This window comes from Empidonax traillii, unplaced genomic scaffold, assembly GCF_003031625.1.
Source record: "Empidonax traillii isolate 1590-97213 ecotype Southwest subspecies unplaced genomic scaffold, ASM303162v1 scaffold272:size679582, whole genome shotgun sequence".
Lineage (NCBI taxonomy): Eukaryota > Metazoa > Chordata > Aves > Passeriformes > Tyrannidae > Empidonax > Empidonax traillii.
In genome coordinates, this window is record NW_020955465.1 from 38,950 (window position 1) to 60,927 (window position 21,978).

The following is a 21,978-nucleotide window of genomic DNA, read 5'->3' on the forward strand; positions in this document are numbered from 1 at the left end:
TTTAGGGCTTTGTAAGTCATAGTAGTTTATAACACTTTACCTGCAAACAAAAACCTGGAGCACTCCTCAGAGGAGAACATGAATTTTTACACAGACCAGCACAAAAGTAATAGCTCTTATTTTAAATTAGTTGATGCTTTAAAATAGTCTTCAGGATCATTTACAGCAAAAGAACATACCCATTTTGGAATTCGCCAAACTATGAGTCATGGCAAAAGCAGCCCCCTTGCCCACATAAAATTCTGGCTGCCTGTCAGCTAAGTGTCACTTCTCTATAAACAGTCTGCCTCTGTATAGCTGTTTGAGCGTGTGCAAATGGAGCCCAATTTCCAAATCTGGGTGTTAAAGTTATTTTTTCTGAGCTTATTTTCTCAAACTCACAGTTTTTGACAACCACATATTTATTCACTACATTTGCAACAGTTTACTAGAAAAGCATAAAAAAAAAAATCTAAGTATAAATGTACACATTACATTAAAGTGCGTTAACAAGAAACAAAATTTCATCTCGCACAAAATTGAGTTGTATTCCCATAATCCTAAAGAAAGTGTGGTGGACACACACATGAGTGAGTACTCAGCCCTGTAACATGGAAGAGTTTGCATTCTGCTGAAATTCCTCTGTGATTGTCTACCAAACTAAACCTTTTCTTTGGGATGTACCAAAGGTGCATATGTGAATTCTGTTTTTTTAATTTTGAAGTCTGATTGCTTGATTAGGGGAATATTCTAACTTATTTTTAGAGAATGATTTTACATTGTTTAACACGTTTTTGTGTATGGGATTTAATATTAACCAGCACAAGATCTGTCCAGTCCTTCACACCGTACCTTCATACCATCTCAAGTCTTAACTTTAGGGAACTGGCTTAGCTTTAAATAGATAGCTGCATCACTTTCAGTTCTACTGAGGTCTTCTAGGCTCCAAATAGCTGCAAGAGATTTTATTTAGAATTTTTAAATAGGCAAACTTAGGAGGAGGAAGGAAATAATTTTAACTCTGCTCATTGTCTATAATAAATGGGTGAACTGTCTTTATTTACTCTGTTGCATCTTTGATATATATAGATCGATACATACATATGCAAATACATATATGTGCATACACATGTACACCTCTTTATTATATAGTCTCTGTCACTGGCATTTATACACGTTTCCTCTCCTTGCATCAGGAAGATAAGGGCCTAAGGTCCATTACATAATAAAGCATACAGTATTTTAATCATAAATCCTGTGGTATACAATTTATAAAAAGTATGAAGATCTAAAATGCTTCAAAAATTTTGCTCACCTGTTCAGTGAGACTGCTCATTAGTTTCAGAGATATAATCTATGAAAACTGTTTTTCAGAAATTTTATACTTGGATTTTTTGCACTTGTTTCCATTGACTGTTTGCTTTACAGACTTCTTAGATATATATATATCAATTATGTGTCTAACAAAAATTACATTTGTCTCAATAGGAAGGAGCAAATTATAATCTTTGCATGCTTGGCAATTCAGTTGCATAACTATCTGCACTCCCTTCCTTTTTCCTCCCTCTTTTTTCAAATCATAAAATTTTAACCAGGTGGAGGTTGAACAAAGGTTCGTCTGGGTAGATGTCGCATGAAACTGTTCTACGTGTGTCCTTGGGCACTAGTGTCTCTTTAACATTGCTTTATGACTGACCATACACATCCTCGAAATATATGGACGAGCACATCTTACAGACTGCTCTTAAGGGGATCTTGGTGGTGTTGGGATTAAAGAAATACTGTACCAAAATACCTGGAGGGATTTAAAAACAATTCCTTGCATTTAAATATATGAAACATATGTTATGTATATTTATTTTTATTTACACATATATTTAGATATTAAATACACAATAAGCAGAGTTAAAATAAAGAGCCTGGCTAGACAGTGTTGGGAACCAAAGGACTTGCTGCTTGCTTTTTTTTTTTTTTTTTTTTTTTTGGTCTTGGTTTAGGAAGGAGGAAGGTCTGTAAAACGAGCTCAATGTGAAGGCCTTTTTGGCCCTTGTCAACAGGAGCAGTTTTACATGCTGCAGCACAGCCTCATACTGGCCAACAGGTGTCCAGGTTGAGATCTGACATGGATGGAGGTTTCTTTCCCATAAATATAATCAATCTCTTTCCAAGGAAATTAAGGCAGCTGAACAGATAGAGGGCTTGCACACACCTGGGTGTTACCCTTGGATGGGACAGAATGGGAGCAGGAAGCTTAACGGACTCCAGAACTCTGAAATACTCTTAAGCCTGCCAGTTTTGGTGTTGCTAAGAGAGCTGCATTAAGAGCTTCTCATCTTTGTGGTGATGCTTCTTGTAATTAATGAAAATGGTAAAAGCTTTTTAAATTTCTTAGCAAATTAAATCTAGCCCTTTTATTTCTCAGTTGAGTCAGGTAGTAAAGCATCTCCTGCCGTTACAAACACCTCAATCCAGTGGTAAGGTCTGTGCTGAAAACAGCTCAAGAGCACTGGCAGTCCTAGTCAGATTAATTCATCTTTGAGTCAAAGAAAAAAAATTTTATAGGCCAATAAGGCCCTTCCTGTGAACACTAGGCTTTCCTTGCGAGGTTATTTATGGTGTCTTGTTGAAATGGCTTTCCACTGTCTTCGTAACTTCTTCTGCCTCAAGCACATAAAATTGTAACATAACACTTCTTGTTCCCAGCTTAACCATAAAAGTATTACGCGTGGAAAATTAAACAGAGTCTGGAAGGTCAGTACGTTAAGCACAAAGGATATTCTATCACATACAAAGCCATCTAGACAATTCGCAGAATGTACAGAAACTTAAAATTGTGCCAAAACCTGAGGTTAAAGGAATAACCATTTAGTTTTGTGATAGCAGTGTAGCATTATTTAGCAAATAAATCCAGTGATGAAAAGCTACAGTAAGAGAAAAATGGCTGAGAATCTGAATTTACCTCTGGGAACATTTCCAGTTTTTGCTTTTTGAAACAGAGCAGGGAACTGCAATCTGAAAACTGTAGAAGGTCTTCATGTATCATCTGAAGCAGCTTCTAGGGATACGATAAACTACTCTGTGGATTCCATTTTTCTCATGCCTTCTGGAGCTACCAGTGTTGTGTTTCAAGTATCAATTTAGCAAACTGGAGCTAAGTTCTGTGACTAAGCTCTTGTAACTGGGAAATGTCACCGTATTTCCTGCCACTAAATTAATAAAAGGCTTTAAAGTAACACACTACATGTGATATAAAAATTAATGGTTTATTCTGTGCAGCATCTATTTCTTTTTAAAAGTCACGATCCTAACTTCTCCATTTCTGTACAAGGTTGTCCTAATGATGCAACACCATTTTTAAAAAACTACCAGAATGGAAGGTGGTAGCTGAGATAGTTCGTGGTTTTGGCACTTTGTTTCTGTTAAATATGGTAAAGTATGAAACAATTAATGATGTTATTTTAAAAGGGATATAGGGTTTTAAGGGATTAGCGTCTTTAGGTTTTCAGTTATTAAGCGAACAATTTTGGCACCTGAAAGCCAGTATTCCTTTGCTACCAGTAAGAAAACTGGATCTGTTACATTTAGTCTGTTTTGAAGATTGTTACTGCAGTCACAGAGCCTAGACAGATTTTTATAAGCAGATCTGAAAGGTAAGATGCAGTAGCATGATTTTGTACCAAAAAAATTACATTTCTTGAATGTGTTTGGATGAAAAAAAACCCAGAATGTTTTCCTTGTGCCTCCCTTTTCTATTTCAGTGCAGTGCTGTCATAAATATGATCAACAGTTCTGTTGTGTTTCCTCAGCCAGTAGGAATGGCACTTTGAACTTCCATAGATTAAGCAAAAGGATAGAGAAGTGGGATAAATAGGAGGAGGGAAAGCAGGGGAGAGAGTAAGACAAAAAACAAACCAAAACCAAACATGTTAAGACCTTCCTGTGATGCTAACATTGCATTTTATAGATGGTTAACATGTTTCAAACTAGTCCAGTCTCTTCCCTAAGTCTACCCACTCTAATTTATAGGACATCTGGAATCTTGCACCATTTTTTTAATATACAAAATGGACACTTTTTCAGAATATTCTACTAAATCTAATATCCATGTTCTCCATGTTACTTGTCATATTTTTCAGTACTCTAGGGAAGTCGTACTGAACACAGTATATGTAAATGTAGGCTAATTTTGTTTGCTTAAGATCTGTCAGGATCGATTCTGCTCATTTTTTTCTTTTCCGTACTACCTCGGAATACCAATTGTGTCATCTAATGAGGACACTATCTGTAATGCGCCTTTTCACAAACAGGATTTCCAGATGATAATTACAAAGGTTACAGGTTTAGACAGAACTCAGAAGTACATTTACATAAGTCAAAGTTACAGATATTATCAAAATTAAATTAGGACTGAGCCACTTAATCTAAAAAATCTAAAAAAGTAAGAAATTCAAAAACCTAATGGAGACCGTTAAGTTCCTGAGATTTTTCTCCTTCTCAAACTCTTTTCCCTTCACAAAGAACACAGGGAAATTATATTTAGCCACACAACACAGCGATTTCATCAGTATTGTTTGAAAACATACATATAAGTCCACTTTTCTTAAAATATACTTTTCCTATATCTCTTCCAAGTGAGCAGTTTCTGGTGATGCATAGCAAGAGCCTACTTGTGTTTATAAAAGCTTTTTAGTTTACATAAAAAGTATAATCACATTGTTCCACTTTTTACTGATAAAGCTGGTTTTCCAATAAGTTGTCCAGCTAATCAGCTTCCAAAGAGATCTGATGAGCTGACTAGCTTCCAGTTACTAAAGCAGATGGCCCAGCCCTAAACTAGTTCTGTTTCTAAAATAAATAGTGTTGGAAATCTTTCTTTTCTAAACACTTTTCAATTCCCTGTCATGCTCACACACATGTTTCTGGGTTAGTTACAACTTCGCCATTTTTTTCAGGCTCATCTTTCAGAAATTGCTCCACTTCAATAGAGTCCACCTTGGCATCTTCAGGAGTTTTGTCTTCAGATTTGTTTAATTCCTCTCTTTCTGCTGCTTCTTCTTTTGTATGTGTTTCTTCTGATTTTTTCTTAATGCAGAAGAAATTTCCCAAGGCCAGTACAAGTGCTGAGGTCGTAACTTCAATTCCAGCAATAATGAATACAAACATGTACCTCCCTGTTGCATCCAGGAGTTTTCCTGAAAAAGGTAACATTCCAGGTAATTAACAAAAGTGAGTATTTTGCAGCAGATTTTTTCTGCTTTTTTTTACCATTTAAATAATTGCTGTTTAGAATTACCATGACTATCTATAAGCAAGTTTTTTGAAACAGGATTTTAACAAGTTTATAGCAAAATATTTCTCAATTATTTCAGTTAACAGTCACTGACATTACATCACATGTCAAAACACATACTCCCATGCACACATACTGTCATGCAATTCAACTGGAATAAAACCAGCCCAGCCTTCACATGCAAGAGTGAAACAAGTGCTATGTATTTCAGATAAAAATGTGTACATCTATGGCGAGGATCTGTATCATCAGCTTCCTCTTACTCCCAATCTTATTTACCTTTCTCCCTGGGCAATGCACTTTCTGCTTAAGATGCAAATCTTACTTAGTAGTGTCTGGAGTAATTGACTGATTCTGACACTTTGGCAAAGTTAAGTTTTCACAGGACTTGGTGGATGTGAAAGAACAGGTGGGAGGATGCGAAGGAAGTGCCTCTCTGAACCTGAATATCAAAGGAAATAGTGCATAGTACTGGTTTTCCCATGAAGGGGGTTCTGTCACAATGAAAATACTTCACGTTTTTTGGTATGGTGGAAACATTTCTCAGTGAACTGCTGAGGTTTGGGAGGCAAAGTGCGTTTCAGTTCAGGATCTGTAAAATATATGTTCTTTGATTAGTATTTAATTTTCATTTTTACTTCAAATTAATGAATTTGACTATTTTCTTATGTTTCCTTATTCTTGGGTTGTGAGTCAAGTGCAATAGAAGCAGTCTACCTTCCTTAAAGCAGTCCAGTTATATACTCCTCCTTGTATGATTTTTTTTTTCTTCTGATGTTTTCTTTCCTCCTTCAAAACTACCATGGGTATAGAGAATCTGTCCTAGTACTTTCCAGAGAACATTGACAGGTTTCACATTCTGAATCCCAATCAGGTATCTGCCAATAAGAGATTCAGTGCAGGCTTTCAGAGGGGAAACAGCAGCATCTCCATATGGCCGTTTAACCAGTACTGAAATGGATCCAAGAAGGAGAAACGATTGATCCCACCTCTTCTTGGTCTATTTCAGAGTGTAACTGCAGAAAGCCTTTGAAGCATGTGCAACACTGGCACAATCTGCAGTTCTTGAGTGACTCTCATCCTTTTCATCTCCCTTAAATTTTGTGTAAATGGATGCAGTGCACGTGATTTTGAATTCTGAACTAAATGGAATACTTACCTGCTGATGGTGGACCAATTAGAACAGCCATAGCTTCTGCCAGGAGTACTAAACCGATGGCACTGGAAAACTTCTGAGTACCAACAATAGCCATGAGAACTTCAAACTGAAGAGCACCTACCATTCCATAAGAAATGCCAAAGAAAATGCAAAAGACCACCAGTCCACTATAATCAACAGACATCGAACCCATGAGATCTGTGAAACCATTGAAAATCATAGCAAAACTGAAGAGGTAGACACAGCGTGGTCTAACCCATTTAAGACCAGCTACCATTCCACAAATAGGCCGAGCAAAGATATCAATGAATCCCAGAATAGTCAGAAGAAAAGCTGCTTTGGTGTCTTGATAGCCTAAATCCTTGGCGTAACTCACAACAAAAACTGGGGGAACAAAGAGGCCAAGCACCATGATAGATGCTGCTAGGGCATAGATTACAAAGCCACCATCTTTAAACACACTGAAATCCAGAAGTTTTTTCTTCACTTTCTTCTCAGCTGGCTCTTTGGTAGCTTCAGACTTTTTGGGTGGCTCCAAAGGTCTCATTAGTGCTCCACATACACAGCAGTTGAGCAGCATCCCACCCAGTATAAGGAATCCTCCTCTCCAACCATACTCATGTTGTAGTATCTGCCCCAGCGGTGATAGAGCACAAAGAAACACTGGACTCCCAGCAGCAGAGAGCCCGTTGGCCAAGGGCCGGCGTTTGTCAAAGTAACGGTTTAACATGATGAGCGAAGGCTGAAAGTTTAGTGCCAGACCCAAACCTGTAACAGAGGATACATAAAAAATAATACCAGCCTACAATATCACTATTAAAGAAAGTATGATTACAAATAAAGAGAAAATAGTTTTATTCCAAATGGACGGAATAAATCTAAGGTAACATTTTTAAAGCATTTCACCTCCATAATATTCTTGTACTTTATGATTACACTTCATGCTATTAAATTTTCATAGCAAAAATAAATAACAGTTTAATTCTACATTTATCTGTCATCTTTATTAAAATCCATTTGGGTGATCATGATGCTTCAGGTATTTATCACCTATAGAAAACTTCAACCTAAAGCTAAGACATATGTTAACTCATTTTCAGCAATACACACTACTTACCAGTAATCACACCTGCAGTGAGATAGATCTGAATGATGCTTGTACAGAAGGAAGCTATCACCATCCCCATGGAGGCAAAAAGGCCACCCACCAGCATGACAGGACGACAGCCAAAGCGGTTGACACATACACTACACAGTGGACCTAGGCAAGAAAAGCAAGTTAGAGTTGCTAAGATAAACGAACCTTTGCAATTGATTTTATGTCACTTTGCATTTCCTCTTTGGTGGACTTCCTAGTGGTTGGAGTCAGTGATCTTAAAGGTCTAAGGTCTTCCCAACCTCAATGATTCTATGATTCTCTCCTGCTTTCTCCATACAGTCAAGCCAATCAGGAAGAGTGTTCTTTCCTCTACAGTCAAATACTTTTTTTATCTTCAGAGGGCCGTGCAATTTTTCTTCTGCATCATCTTTAGTAAATACTGAGTTACAGAGACTTAATTTAAATCCAAGCTGGATTTAAATAAGTTTGACTGATGTGATTAATAATAATTCTTTGGAATGCCTTACTTGCACACAAGTAACGATAAGCAGTCATGATACTTGCTGTAAATAGCCATATGATTTACAAACTTCCTTGTATGACACAATACTGTTTCAAAAACAGATAATTACCCACCTGTTCCATAAAGCATGGCCAGCAGAATGGAGGAAATCCATGCAGTGTCACTATATCCAATGCCAAATTCCCGGATAAGTTCTTTAAAGAAAACACTGACTGCCTTAGGAAAGGCATAGGAGAATCCTGTGATGATAAAACAGCCAAAAAGGACAGCCCAACCCCAGCCTCCATCAGGGGCTTTAACACCAGATGGACCATCATCAGCTACTACAGCTCCCATGATGAAGTTCGTGTGTTCCCTAAGAAACAAAAAACAATTAGTATCTATAGACATTGGAATGATCATCTAACCAAAATTGGCAAAAATCGGAGTACAATTAAAAATAAGGTATAGGACTGCTTTAAATAAAAGTCTTGAGGATGCACTGGAATTGTAACCATTCCTTGTTCGGGTTTAGTTCTTACAAAGCTTGTAAAAATATTTAAAAAGCAGATGCACACATCTGTGTTCCAAATGTCCCTTCACAGCTCTCAAAGTCAAAACTGGATTTCAACCAAATCACTGTTCCCTAGAAAAACTGGAGCCATTACAGCAGATCAGGGGTGTATTTGATTTTCACAAATATGTCAAAACTACTGCATTAAAGTCTGCAGGATTTTTGTTACAAGACCATGTTATGTGAAGATCCTGGACTATTCCTGTAGGAGATCTGGTGCATTACAAGAGTTCCGTGCAACAGTGGACTAATCATCCTGGCTTTTTGTTCCTACTGAGGATAGCAATACAGCCCTGATACTCTGCTATCTTGAAAAGATATAGAGATCCCTTGAGATGCTGAGAACCCATCGAGTAAGTACCTTTGTGGATGCTGGGAGTTAGTAACTGTAGCAATGGTCAGTATCACTGCCTGCCTGAAGCAAATACTTTCCATTGTTGTTGTTAGTACATTATCAGTAAGAAAAAAAATGTATTTCGTTAATCTAATTTTTCACATCTATGAGCAGTCACAAGCAGCTTTGCATCTTAAAAATAAAATCTTTTCTCATGCAAATGTGTAATGCTGCCAAGTCTTTAAAGAGAGAGATGCGGGGTGAAAAAAGACACTGAAAAGGCACATAAAGTGTCACCATATGTGAGGAGTGCAGGAAGGTATTGCATCACAGCAGTTAGGTTTTTGTAGGGTCTGTATACTACAGAAGTCTTGAAAATGTTGAGGTGAGCTTCAAACAAGTTACACATTAAATCTTACATGTACAAAAATTGGCCATTTCTTTAAAGTGCAGCTGATTACTCCTATTGTGTCAGTGTTCTCTACAACAGTGCCTAAAAGAGGAGTGCAAGCACAGTTGCACATCAGAGATGTTTGTCACTGTTGAATGCCTCTGCTTTCATCAGAATAGGCTTGCATAGCAATTGTTGTAAATTGGGAACTATGTAGTTCTTACATCTTCATTTCACAACCAGACCATGTGTGGCACAACAATCTGATGCAGACTTGTCTAGACAACTGAGCACCAAATGGATGATTGTTAATAGGCCTGTGTGGACATACCTGCTATGGCATTTGACCAGCACTCCCGCTTCTTGGAAGAAACAACTTTATATACAGATACAGAAATAAATCTGGCCATGACTATTGCTGTTTTATTACCCTGGACTGTACGAGGATAGTAAGTCTCATAGTACTGGCTTCACCAGTTTTCTGGTTTCTGGAAATCAAATAGAAAACAATTCAAGTTCATACAACTAGAACATAAGATGGTTTAACATGAAGGGAAACTGAATACCTCAACAAAACCCGTCATCGAGGCGTCTGAGGCTGCATATGGCTCACTTGCTGATTGCTATAAGAATACGTAAAAATATTTAGCTTGGTAGACTGGGCAACTTCTGCAGCAGGCTTTAGGTTGCTAAATAAGTCTTAAGATGCATCTCTGCACTTCTGACACTGGAATCTGTCGACCCTTCAAAATTGTTTTTCCCAGTAACTTCTGTTTGATACAAGGTATAAAGCATTATTTCAAATAAGGACTTATTTTTTGAAGCAATAACCAGACAGCACAGAATAGGTACCCAAAGTGTAATCCTTTGTGACAGTGGCAACTCTCTACTATTGATGATAACAGGGAAGTGCTGATTGAAGTAGTTTTAATGTATAAAGAGCATAAGATATAAAGATATATAAGATATATATATCTTATATAAATTTATATAAGATATAAAACTGGAGTCCAGGGCGTAGGAGGAACTGTCATGCTACTTCCAAATTGTCAGAACATTTCATTGTGAGTGAATGTTTAAAATGCTGGGGGAAGGGCTGTGGAAATTTTGTTCTTTTGCATTAAACATCTAGTAGCAACACAAAGTTAGCAATAACACATGAGCATGCTTTGTTGAAAAATAGCGACTGGCAATCTCTCCAGAGTGCTTAAAGTGCTGGATAGGGATATTCACTGGCTTATGGCATTCACCCCTGTGCTTCTTCCTGCACACAGGCGCGGTGAGTCTACTGCGTCGACAGCAAAGATGTTCAAAGGGCAGCCTCTGCAGCCCTACAATGCAGAGCCCTGACAGCAAACGACATCTGCGTGAGGAAGCGCCGTCAAGAACCAGTTGGCAGCTCACTTGTTCCTTTATAAGAGAACCGTTCAAGCTTCTCCAGGGGGACAGAAGTGAACCCGGCGCTCCGGGCCTGCGGCGAGTGCGGGAAGAAGCCCCGGCCCGGCGGGGGCTGCAGAGGCCGCTCCCGCCGCGGCCCCGCGTGACCCGCGCTGTGGCAGCCCCGCCGCACTGAGACGTGCGGGACGTGACTGGGCGAGGGGCGGGCGCTGCCCGCGGACTGCGGGCGGGGCTGGGGCCACTCCCCCGCCCAGCGCTCGCGGCAGCCGGAGCTCGGTTTCCCCACGCGAGGTGGAAACATCCTCCTCTGTTGCCGTCCTTCCATGCCCAGCAGAGCAAGTAAGCCTGTAAGAGACATATTCTGTTCCACCTGCCTTACGGGACTTACCATCTTTGCTTTGAGGAACAGTCTCTAAAACGGTTTTATGTGCTGCTGTGATGAAAGAGCAAGATTTGCCAATGCAAGGGAACCTGGCCTACTTTCCAGCATTTCACAAAAATAGGCCTATGGGGAAACAAACAGTATCACCCATTTACTCTTCTTTATGTCATGTCTATTACCACATTTGGCTAAAAATAACCATAAACCACCATGCCATCATTTTAAGAGTGGTTTAATTTGCCACACATACATCAAAAAGAAACCTCTCTAACAAGGAAAGGCTGAGAGAATTGGGATTGATCAGCCTGGAGAAGAGGATGCTCTGGGGCATCCTTATTGCAGCCTTCGAGTGCCTGAAGGGGTACAAGAAGGCTGGAGAGGGACTTGTTACAAGGGCATGGAGTGAGAGGACAAGGGGGAATGGCTTCAAACTGACAGGCAGTAGGTTTAGGTTAGATATTAGGAGGGTGTGAAAGTGGTGAGGCCCTGGCACAGGTTGCCTAGAGAAGCTGTGACTGCCCCTGGATCTTTGGAAGTGTCCAAGGTCAGGATGGACAGGGCTTGGAGCAACTTGGTATAGTGGAAAGAGACCACGCCCATGGCAGGGGTCTTGGAATAAGATGAACTTTAAGGCCCCTTTCAACCCAAACCATTCTGTGATTCTACCATTAATATTATTCATCTGGTTTTGTCCATCAGTAGTTCATGGTAACACACCACAATTAAAAGACTATTAACCGGAACGAAATGAACCCTGCCTCTGTAAACACAGCAGAAGATGTGTTTCATCCTCTTGCTGTGTGCCTTACTAGGCTAGATTGTATTCACCTCCTTAAGAACCAATAAGGAAGTAGTGCAGAGGTTCCCGTGTAAGATGTGCAAACAGAGGGCAGTACTTTTAGAAAAGCTGGGCTTGTGATTGATTTGCACAGGTAAAATTTTTATTTACTATTTCGCTTCAGTGCTGGGATGCTGTCAAAGCCTGCTAAGACATGGGGCTGCTGCAAAACTATTGTAACAGCTTGCTTTGCTTTCTGCTTTTGCTAGCTCAGCCCTATTTAGAGGCAAAGGATTACATTTAACTGGCTGCAGCTCAGTTTCATATCTCCACAACAGTCATGATAGTATTGTCAGTATTTATTCCAGATTCCTTCTATCATGAATGGGTTCTTGCTTTGGTAATGTGTAAAACAAAGGGAACAAATGTAGTTAAATATGTGAGGTTTGATCTTCCTGATATTATCTTCCTGTTGCTATGGAAACTACTATAGTCTCAGTTAGGAGGAAATACTAGGTGATTGTAGGGAGCGTTGTGAGTGGTATTTTTGGTGTGATGTCTATATAAGGGGAGCATTTGGATTATAAAAAGGAGTAGCTAGAAATTGCAAGAATCTATTGTGTTTAGCCAATACTCTTATTGGCCATATAGCAGTACTTCATGGTCAGCAGTATGGGTAGAGAGGAGATCTGTGAGTATGTAGGCTGACCTATATATCTTGAGAACTTCCCGTTCTCAGGAAGAATTAATTTCAAGAATTCTCAAGAAAAAATAATTTCTTCTAACTATGGCAGAAATCTACCCAACCTTGAATTCCTATGATACAAATAAAAAAAAATGATAATCAAAAGTAGAACATGAACTTCCAGGTAGGGAACCCAGTTTAGGCTGGAATTCAGTCGGCGACCCCACCAGGTTGAGAACTGTATAATTACAAAATGAGGGAGGTGGTCTAAGCTGAGCAATGTAGAGATCGTCCTTCAGTTTCTTATCTGTGGAGCAAAGAAAATTATGATTCTCTCTTCATAGGGTTTTGGGGGTATGAATACATTGAAAAGCATATGCTGCTCAATACTGTGCTAATAGAAGTCGTAAACCTCCTATATTAGCCCCTTGAGGGTATTAAAATCTAAGCAGACTAAAAGAAATATATATGTTATTCTTGGCTTTGAGTGAAGAATCTTAAGACTAACCAACTCTACTGAAATTTTGCAGGCAATTACTCCTGCAAAAATATTTTTATTTTAATATTCTTGACCCTTGTGACAGCCCTATACATTTAGAACAACTACATTTTGCATTGACATTACTGACATCTGCCTATTCAGCATGACTTTAAATCTTTCCTGGTTCTCTAAATACTAATGCATGCATCTTTAAATCAAATTTTATTTATTACAACTCAGGTACTTCATAGAAGCCATTTTGATGGGCCACTGGTATAACACACTAATGCATTTCTTGTGGCTTACCTGCTTAAATACCAGCCAATTGAATTACACATTCATTCCAAAGGCTGCTGCAAACTTCTGTTCCCTACAAAATCATTACCATATTTGCCAATGCCAACCCTGACCTTCTCTCCTTCCCACAAAGCCCTACAGGGACTTCCGCTTTGCCATTTTGGCCTCCACTGTTTTATCAGAGACAGTTTTTCAGATCTGCTGCCTTTCTTAAGGGTTTCCCAGCTTTCACCATTCTCTCATCTCTCTCTCAAAACTCCTAGGATAATTCTGTGCTGTCTGTAGCTGGAAGTAATGTTCCATACCAACACTTAACTATTAATCAATCTCCAGTCCCCATTTAGCTGCAAAATGTCTTAAGTGTTCACTGCTACAGCACAGTGAGTAACATTCATCACAAATTAGCAGACTGCAATAACACACTGCAATTTTATGTTATGTGTAGCAAATAATACTAACCAGTCTAGATTCTATTACCTGGGTAAAGTGCTCTACAGGGAAAGTTGTGCCTATTTATTTGTTTATGTCATATAATGAAAATGTTGGAACCCTGCTCTTTACATTATTTGAGAAAACCAATATACTTAGTCCTATAACAATAGCATTGTCAACCTCCATAGTTATTATATCTATATCAAATGCTTACTTTCTGGAGAAGCGGATTTATTTTTCTAAAGCCTACAGACATACCATAAGTGCATTAATGTCAAAATCACAGCAGCACCTTAAGAACAGACAACACGTGCCCTTTCTGTGTTCACAGAAAGGTGACAAACATGCCTTCAGTTGTATTGGAATTATCTGGCTGCTTTCAAAAATTTAAGTTGCAGACCCCCAACTTCAGCTGAATACTTACAACTTATTTTCATGTACCATGAAAATTAATTTCAGCCCTGCAACTATGGTGGCTTTGCAATGTGTTGAAGCTTTACAAAAACAGAAAATTCTTGGAGAAGTATCCTTATATTGCCTAGTATAAAACCAAAAAGTGACAGAGCTAGATAAATACTAATTAAGGGTCTAGTCCTGTCACCAGCTGAACATATATGCTAATTTTTGCAGGATACCATGGAACTCCCCTGATATATAAAGTGCTTGTATGCACATGCACTCTATCTCAAGCCAGGTTAGCACATGTAGCTGAATATAGTGAGAAAAGACCGCCTGGCTCAGAGGTGTCGTTTTACACAATCACTTTGGATAGTGCAGCTGCATCATAGGGTGTCATACACTGAGAGATGTTAATGCCCACTTCAGTCACTATTTAAAACATCACTTTAATATTTTTATAATATATCTTGTGTTATACTTCTGATTGAACCACAACAGGTGTACTGTACTAATAGATTCTGGTTTACATTTTAAAACGGTTTACTGCCACACCGCTTCCTCTGAAATAACCATTGCAAAACCATACTTGACTTTACTCTGTGACATTCTACACTAAAAGGTTTTCCAGTTGCTTTACCCGAAAAGCACGCAAACCCGCTGCCCAAGAGGAGCGCATTTCCACAACCAGTGCTAACGGTCTGTGCCCGAGAGAAGTTGTATTGCTGCAATTCAACTCCACCTTTGTTCACTTTTTCTTCGCGGAACCTCTTAGAAGTAGACAAGCCGCAGACCATTCCCCGTGCGTTGCGAGCAGCAGCAAAAGCGGGCTCTTTCCCAAGAGATGGAAAGGGGCTGCGGCGGCCGCAGCGCAGGCGAGGAGCGGGGTCGGGAAAACAATGGTGGCGGTCGTGGCGCCGCCAATGGCCACGGCCACGACCGCCTGAGCGGCGCTCCGGGGGGTGAGGGGGGCACGTAGCCGAGAGGGCTCCCGCGGAGCACTCGGGCCGCCGCCGATGCTCGCGAAGCCCAGGGAGGCGCCCCACCGTTCTCAGAGCGCTCGCTGAACCGCGTAACGGAGTTCATGCCCGGGGCTGCCACGACGTCCTTTATGAAGGGACGGTCCTCAGACTGCACGTCGCTCGCTCTGACAGATCTGAGCGGTCACCACTGTGACAAAGAACTCCGAAATTCACCCCCCGAGCCTCGACACTGAAATAAGAGGTGAGTAGCAGCGAAGGGACCGCGGAGGCAAGGCTTTCGCGGAGACCCTTCTTCGCCCAGTATAGGTCTGAGAGCAGGGATGACGGGAACAAAGCCGGAGCTCGCGGGAGTCTGACGAGCCACCGATGTGGCACTGTACGTGCGCTGGGGCCGGCGGCACCGCAAGCCGAGACGTGACCCTGGCGCCAAAGGGGGAAGCTGGGGACAGCGCTCTCCCGTAGCGGGCAGAGTGGAGCTTGGTCGCCAGCACTGCTCAGCGCCCGGACAGCGCTTTCAGGCTGTTCGTGGTGAGGACGTTGGGCGACCCGTACGGCAACGCGGGTTTTCCGAGAAGAGATAACGCCCTCCTGGTACCACGCGCGGGGAGAAAGGCAACCGGCGGGACGGCGCCCCGCCGTTCCTCGTGAGGTGGCGCCAGGGGGGGCGAGGATAGTCGGCGTCGTGCCCATCGCCGCACCGGCGCCCAGCGCAGCCTCTGGGCGAGAGATGAACCCTCGCCTCCCGCGCGGCGCCCGCCCAAAGCTTAGGAGGCTCTCGGGCGCATCCGCCGGCCCCACGCGGAGGTGAACCCTCGGTGAGCCCAGGGTTTTGAGGTCTGTTCACGAGGCTCAGGAACCCCCCGCCCTCCCCGCGCTCCCCACGGCGTTCGGCCCCGTGCGCCAGGCAAGCGCTCAGCAACATCACGTACGACGGCTCCGCCTCAGTACCTGAGTCAGGTCCGGCGCCTCACCGAGAGGATGACCGTGCTCGCGCCGGACCGCAGCTGCTGTCCCCGTGCGCCCACACACACTCGCCTCAGCCCGTCTGGTCCCGCCGGCTGCGGAGCTCCGGCGCGGCGGGTCTGTGGCTCTCGCCCCTCCCCTGCCACGGCGGGGGCGCGCTGGGTCCTACTGCCGCCGTAAACTCCTTCCCGCTGCTACGGGTTCTCCCGCGCAGGGCCGGCCGCGTGCTGCGCGGCGCCGGGACTGTACAAGGCACCGGCGTGAGCTTTGCGCTGCTTGCGCAGAGGCCAACGTGGGGCTGGGTCCTGCCGGCGTGGATGATGCACCGGCTGTCCAGAGGTCCAGAGGAGCAGGACCTGAGCTGTGGGCTTCAACGTATGAATGGACTTCTACAGTTGAGGTTTGTTCTGTGCTGCTATTTCTGTTTTCCAGGGAGTGATCACAATTTCTTCATTGTCTCGCATGAGAATGACTCTTACAAGCTTCCTTGCCTTATTTTCTTCTCAGGTGTTTTGAATGTGATACTGTGCATTCGGCAGATAACTTACAGGCTTCCCTCCTAATCCTCTACAAAGAGAGTGCTCCCTGCAAATACGTTTGCTTGAGACATCTCCTTTTACATCAAGATGGACTGAGCTCTCTGCACTGATCTGTTGTTGTTCTACTGCTATTCATACATGTTGGATTATAAAACTGAGTGTGTGTTCATCCTGCTGTTTAGCACCTGTGAAAGTTGTGGTGAGCTTCTCAAGTGCACTACAGAAAGTATCACTATTGGGGGTCCTCGGTGCTTTGGAAATTCAGGATTAGATGCTCCACTCCCTTGTGTGCTTACAGCACACAATCCAGTGTGTAGAGGAGTGACTGTTCCCCTATGCTGGCCACTCGTGAGGCCGCACCTTGAATCCTGGGTTCAATTTTTGGCCCCTCACAGTAAGACAGACGTTGAGACTGGAGCGTGTCCAGAGAAGGGAACAGATCTGGGGAAGGGTCTGGAGCACGAAGACCGGCTGAGCGAGATGGCAGGGCTCATCCTGGAGAAAAGGAGGCTCAGGGGGGACCTTCTCGCCCTGACAGGAAGGCGGAGCCAGGTGGAGATTAGTCTTTGCTCCTGGGGAGCAAGAGACAGGACAAGAGGATCAGCCTTGAGTTGTGTCAGGGGAAGTTTAGATTGGATATTAGGAAAAATTTCTTCTCCAGAAGGGTTGTCAGACATTGGAGTGGGATGTCCAGGGAGGTGGTGGAGTCACCATCCCTGAGGTTAACAGCTGGCCCTAAAAAATCAGTCTTTTCCAACCTAAATGATTCTGTGATTCCTATCACTGATGTGGAGATGCACAGGAGTAAAGTTCTAACTAGAAGAGGACAAGTAGGATACAGTATTGTCTTTTGAGAACTATGGTACTGGACAGATTAGTAGCTTCCAATATTTTAGAACCTTGCTGAGGTCATGTAATACTGAGGAAGGATCTGCAACTCTTCTAATGACTTAGAAATTTCTTTTCCCTGCACATTATGTTTGCCTTGGCTTTTGGTTCAGTTTTGCTGAACTGTTGTACTCATTTGTCTGTGCTTAGAGATTCATTGCAGTAATGTGTGAAGATGAGCAAGGCTGTGTGGTTTATTTTGTGTAGATAGCATATAGCCGGTAAGACCTATGTTGCTAATCTTAAAGATAGTAAAGCCAGGTTTTGACTGTCTGCCATTATCTGAATTTAGGCCATTTGTTGCAGGCAACTTCATCTTGCAGGCTAGATGAAGTTAATTGCAGGAGAGCAGAAACCACTGATTGTCGTGGAGTTTCTGAAGCAAGCTGTGCATTGCCTGAGGCCCAACACAGTTGGTGAAGACATTTTTGCATGTCTTCACACAGATAATCTTGGCTCTCCAGGAAAAGGAAGTATGATCTCCATTTCCAGTCTCAAAGAACTGGAAAAACTTCAGGTTTTGAGAGGAAGACATTTTTACTTCTCATCACCCCACCCTCTGGCTCTACGTTTTTAAGAAGGACAGTTCCATCCTGTAAAATGGATTTTCATAAATCTGTTACTCTGATTGTCCAGGTAAACATCTTTGGAATGTGTCATGACTCTTGTATGGCCGTAGAAAAAAAACGAGGATGGCAGGATGACTAGATTGTGTGATCCTGGGTCTTGTTACAGAGTTGGGCCATAATGGGTTGGATATAGCCTTTGGGCTGGAAACTTGGAAGTGCTTTTGAGCCTAGTAGTATATGTGTGGCCAATATGTACCCTGCTTTTTCTCTCTACAATGTAGCATTTTCAGAGGGTGAGTCCTTTTTGTTTTAATTTCCTTGTGAAGCTACATGTAGGTGTTGCTATTTCACAGTGTAGTGATGGGGCCGAAGGCTTGTATTCAGAAAGGGTGACTCTGAAGGTGGTTCTAAAGGTAGCTGAAATCTTACCTTTGGCCGAAATTCTATGCAACTCACTAATGTTTGGTAAGAACACAAAATCTCTTCTTAACTCCTGTTTCCTAAAAGGGTCAAAGGTTTCCTTCCTTTTCCATCTATGAAACCAAGACATTTTCTGCGTTTATTTTAGGTGTATTCAGGTTCCTACATCGATCCTCAAATTCACATTGTGTAGACTATAATCTTTTTGACTCACCAGTAAAGTTTATCCATTTTGGGCACTATTGAATCACTGGAAGCCATCAGTTACTCATTTGGGGAACTGACACACATTTAACTACGTGACTAGGGACTGTTTGGAGGTACGTTGGAGAATATGACAGCTCATTTGAAACGGGGGGTAGGGGCAAAGAAGATAATGTAGTTGATAAGTTAGGCAATGCTGAGGTAAGGCATTAGGAAAAGGAGCATGCCAGCAGTCAGAATGGCATATGGATTTAGACATTCACCTATTATGTGATTATTCTGATGAGTGCTTTGAGAGGCCCACTGCAGAATGTAAATTATACTGGGACTTCCGCTATAATTTTTGTGTCTCAGGTTTGGGAAATGATTTGAAGCCGGTTTTCACTGTTGTATTTTAAACCAGAGACGATTCATATAAATAAATGAACTAAATCCCTTTAATAATTGTAGGATTCTGAAAATATATGTAGCTAAATGAAACTTGCTTTATTTCAAAAGTCAGGTTGTAGGTTCTGATTCTAATTTTCAAAAACAGTTACTGATGGAAATGAACCCCTCCTTTCTTTAAATGGCATGGGTCTAGGACGCACAGTTCTTTTCTGATGACATAAGGAAAGATTATAAGAACTACTTATATCTTAAGATATGTAACATATATATATATAGATATCTAAGATCTGTAAGAACTACTTAGATAATACTCTATCTTCTTTAAATTAGTACTTCAGATATAATATGGATGCAACATTCAGATTTCTGAAAAGTCCTCAGGCAAATCTTTATATAATCTAGAAAAACAGAAAAATGAGGGAGTATTACAGGAAGTTTGCATCATGACTTCCAGACAAGCAAGTCATCTAAGTGACTAATGGAAAATCATGCTTTAGGTCCAGCTCATGTTTTACATCTCCATCTGTCTCACGTGGTTTGGTTGATGGATACATTTTTTAATAATTAAATGCCTTGATAGCAAAATGTATTTATCTGTGCTGCATGACGTCATGTTGCAGTTGGCCTGAGCTTTTTATACAAGCTTTTTAAAGTTTTTCACATAATGCAGTGGAAGTTCAGAAGATGGGAAGTTTGTTCCCATCCGTAACAGCTGTACTGTAAGGGGCCAAGAATCTCCTTTCTGATCTGCACTATGGAGAAATTGTTTAATACTAAACAGTCTGATAAACAAAATGTGTGGGAAGTCAAGTGAACAAGAGAGTGGGATCTGAGAGTATAGTACAAATATTAGTTGTGTTTTGGGGGAAGGGGATGTTACTAAAAGACTGGGGCTGCAGAGGAGCGTGCCCGTCCTCACACGATGCAGAGGAGGAACTGCCGTGCGAGAGTAGCGAGGATGGAACGGGGAGAATGTGAGGAAGAGAATATGCTATGCTACCGGCTGCCTGGAAGTGAACGCAGCGCGAGTAGCCGAGAAGCGCCGGTTGATCAGGAAGGGAGGCAGAAGGGGAACTGGTAACGCTTCCCGGAGCGAGGGCCGAGAGGAGGCGGCTCGGCTGAGAGCAAAGGGAGGGGCAAGCCTCCCCCACGAGGGATGACGGTGGGCGGTGTCCACCAGGGACACGGGCCCGCCCCTCCCCACCGCGGTTTCCGGGAGACGCGGCGACGTCCGTGAGCGGAGGGACGGGTAGGTTCGTGCCGGGAGGAACCGAGCTGCGGCTGGTCGCACAGCGTTTCCTCGTGCCGCAGGTTGTCTTTCGGAGCTCCCGACGCGTCGCTTGTGCATCTCGCGTCCATTTCTTTCTCTGGGCACACTGTCTTTTTGCACCCTTCCTGCTAAGTGCCCTCCGTGTGCAGTCCCTGAGTCCAAAGCATTATTTTGTGCTTCTCTCTACTGCCTTCCTCTAAGGGACTTGACCTCAACAATCTGCCTGCCATCTGCTCTTCTGCCTCAGAACACCTGACCCTCTGCGCCTTCAATGGAACCTTCCTTCTGGGATCTGCTTCCTGCCTGCAGGTTCTGTTGGCAGCGTTTTCTCTTGCCCCTACTCAGTTGTCTTTTTCTCCTTTTCTGCTCTGCAGGTGTACAGACCTCTAGTCCTGGAGAGTTCTTGATCCCTGCCTTGGCAATAGCATTCCCATCCTCCATCTGTGCGGCTGTCCCTTCCTGTCATCCCTGGGCGTATTTGCTCTAGGGACTCAGTGTCAGTGCTCCTCATAGTGTGTTGCCCTCTATTACATTCTTTGGACACTCCCTAGAATTTGTAACCGTGTCTCAGTCCTAGAAGCAATTGTTTCTTCTCACCATACCTTACAGCCCCTTATGCCTCCTAGTCTTCTATCTGCCCTGCGTAATGGCCCTGACACCATACCCCATGTAGGGTGCAATGTACCCTGCAACATAGCCCACCACGTACTCTGCTGGGGGTATGTCCCTGCTACCAGATTTCTCTTGTATGTTGTTGGGTCTTTATCCTATCCCTCAGCTTCTGCTGTATTTTATCTGTTTTGATCATATTGTAGAATGCATGCTGTATATTTGCTGTTTCATATATCTGACCTTACTTGAAAGGTAAATGGCAAACCTACCTCCAAGGAGTAAAGAAAGAGACAACACACAAGTGATGCTAACTTGTATCACTGATGGTCATAATTTTTTCGAGGAACTATATTGACTGGTGGTCACAAAACAGTGCCTATGCTGACTGCTTGTTTCGTCTTGCAGCACACTGTGAAACAGCTAGATATAAGGATAGCAAGGAAGAGAGAAGTGAGTTCAATTTCTTTATACTTTGAAGAAAATTGTAAAGCTTTACACTTCTTTGACGAATAGGGGTTGTATGGAAGTCTGAAGGTTCTCAAGAATTACTCTGTTCTTCAGCATCACTGTGCACTTATTTGATTGAAAGGTGACTAGCTCAAACATGGCATTTTAGTAGAAGCAATTGCAAAGTCTCCACTGAATCAGATATGACAACCACATTCAGTTGTGTTTGATTTACAGCCAAGTTTGGGGGGGGGGGGAGTGATTTTGTTTTGGTTTGGGTGTTTGTTTTCTTTTTATTTGTTTGGGGGTTTTTTTTGGTTGGGGCTTTTGGTTTATTGGTTGGTTTTTTGTTTTCTTTTTTTTTTTTTTTTTTAAAGAAACATAAGTCCTGTTAGGCCTTTATGAGAGTGAGCAGAGTACCTATCAATCTCCTCTTTCTGTATATGCTGAATTAAGTGGTTGGATTGCAATGGGTAATTTTGCTGGTTAGGTTGTAGGGGTAAGCTGTGCTTATTA

General features: G+C 42.2%; 2 protein-coding genes across 3 annotated transcripts in view; one reads left to right on the top strand and one right to left on the bottom strand.

The window, feature by feature from the left end:
* Window positions 1-4,296: 4,296 nt before the first annotated feature.
* On the bottom strand, window positions 4,297-16,295 carry SLC16A3 (solute carrier family 16 member 3). Of its 2 annotated transcripts, none has more exons than XM_027889784.1 (5): window positions 16,109-16,295; window positions 8,164-8,405; window positions 7,546-7,689; window positions 6,429-7,196; window positions 4,297-5,171 (listed from the first exon to the last, which is right to left on the bottom strand). In XM_027889784.1, exons 2-5 carry the CDS (start codon window positions 8,384-8,386, stop codon window positions 4,885-4,887), a joined length of 1,422 nt encoding a protein of 473 aa, XP_027745585.1. In that variant the 5' UTR covers window positions 8,387-8,405; window positions 16,109-16,295; the 3' UTR covers window positions 4,297-4,884. The 2 variants fall into 2 exon arrangements, with proteins under 2 accessions (XP_027745585.1, XP_027745586.1); XM_027889785.1 differs by lacking the exon at window positions 16,109-16,295 and adding an exon at window positions 14,920-15,088.
* CCDC57 (coiled-coil domain containing 57) overlaps window positions 15,888-21,978 on the top strand; it is a 33,981-nt gene continuing 27,890 nt past the window's right edge. Inside the window, exons 1-2 of the mRNA XM_027889793.1 lie at window positions 15,888-15,964; window positions 16,014-16,523. Of these exons, the coding sequence (XP_027745594.1) occupies window positions 15,888-15,964; window positions 16,014-16,523 (587 nt within the window). The remainder of the gene's footprint in view (window positions 15,965-16,013; window positions 16,524-21,978) is intronic.

Coding starts and splice junctions, on each gene's coding strand:
- SLC16A3 (XM_027889784.1), bottom strand. CDS start 8,386: ATGGGAGCTGTAGTAGCTGATGATGGTCCATCTGGTGTTAAAGCCCCT. Junction 7,690..8,163: donor GGCCATGCTTTATGGAACAG/GTGGGTAATTAT, acceptor TTTCTTGCCTAG/GTCCACTGTGTAGTGTATGT. Junction 7,197..7,545: donor CACTGCAGGTGTGATTACTG/GTAAGTAGTGTG, acceptor CCTCTGTTACAG/GTTTGGGTCTGGCACTAAAC.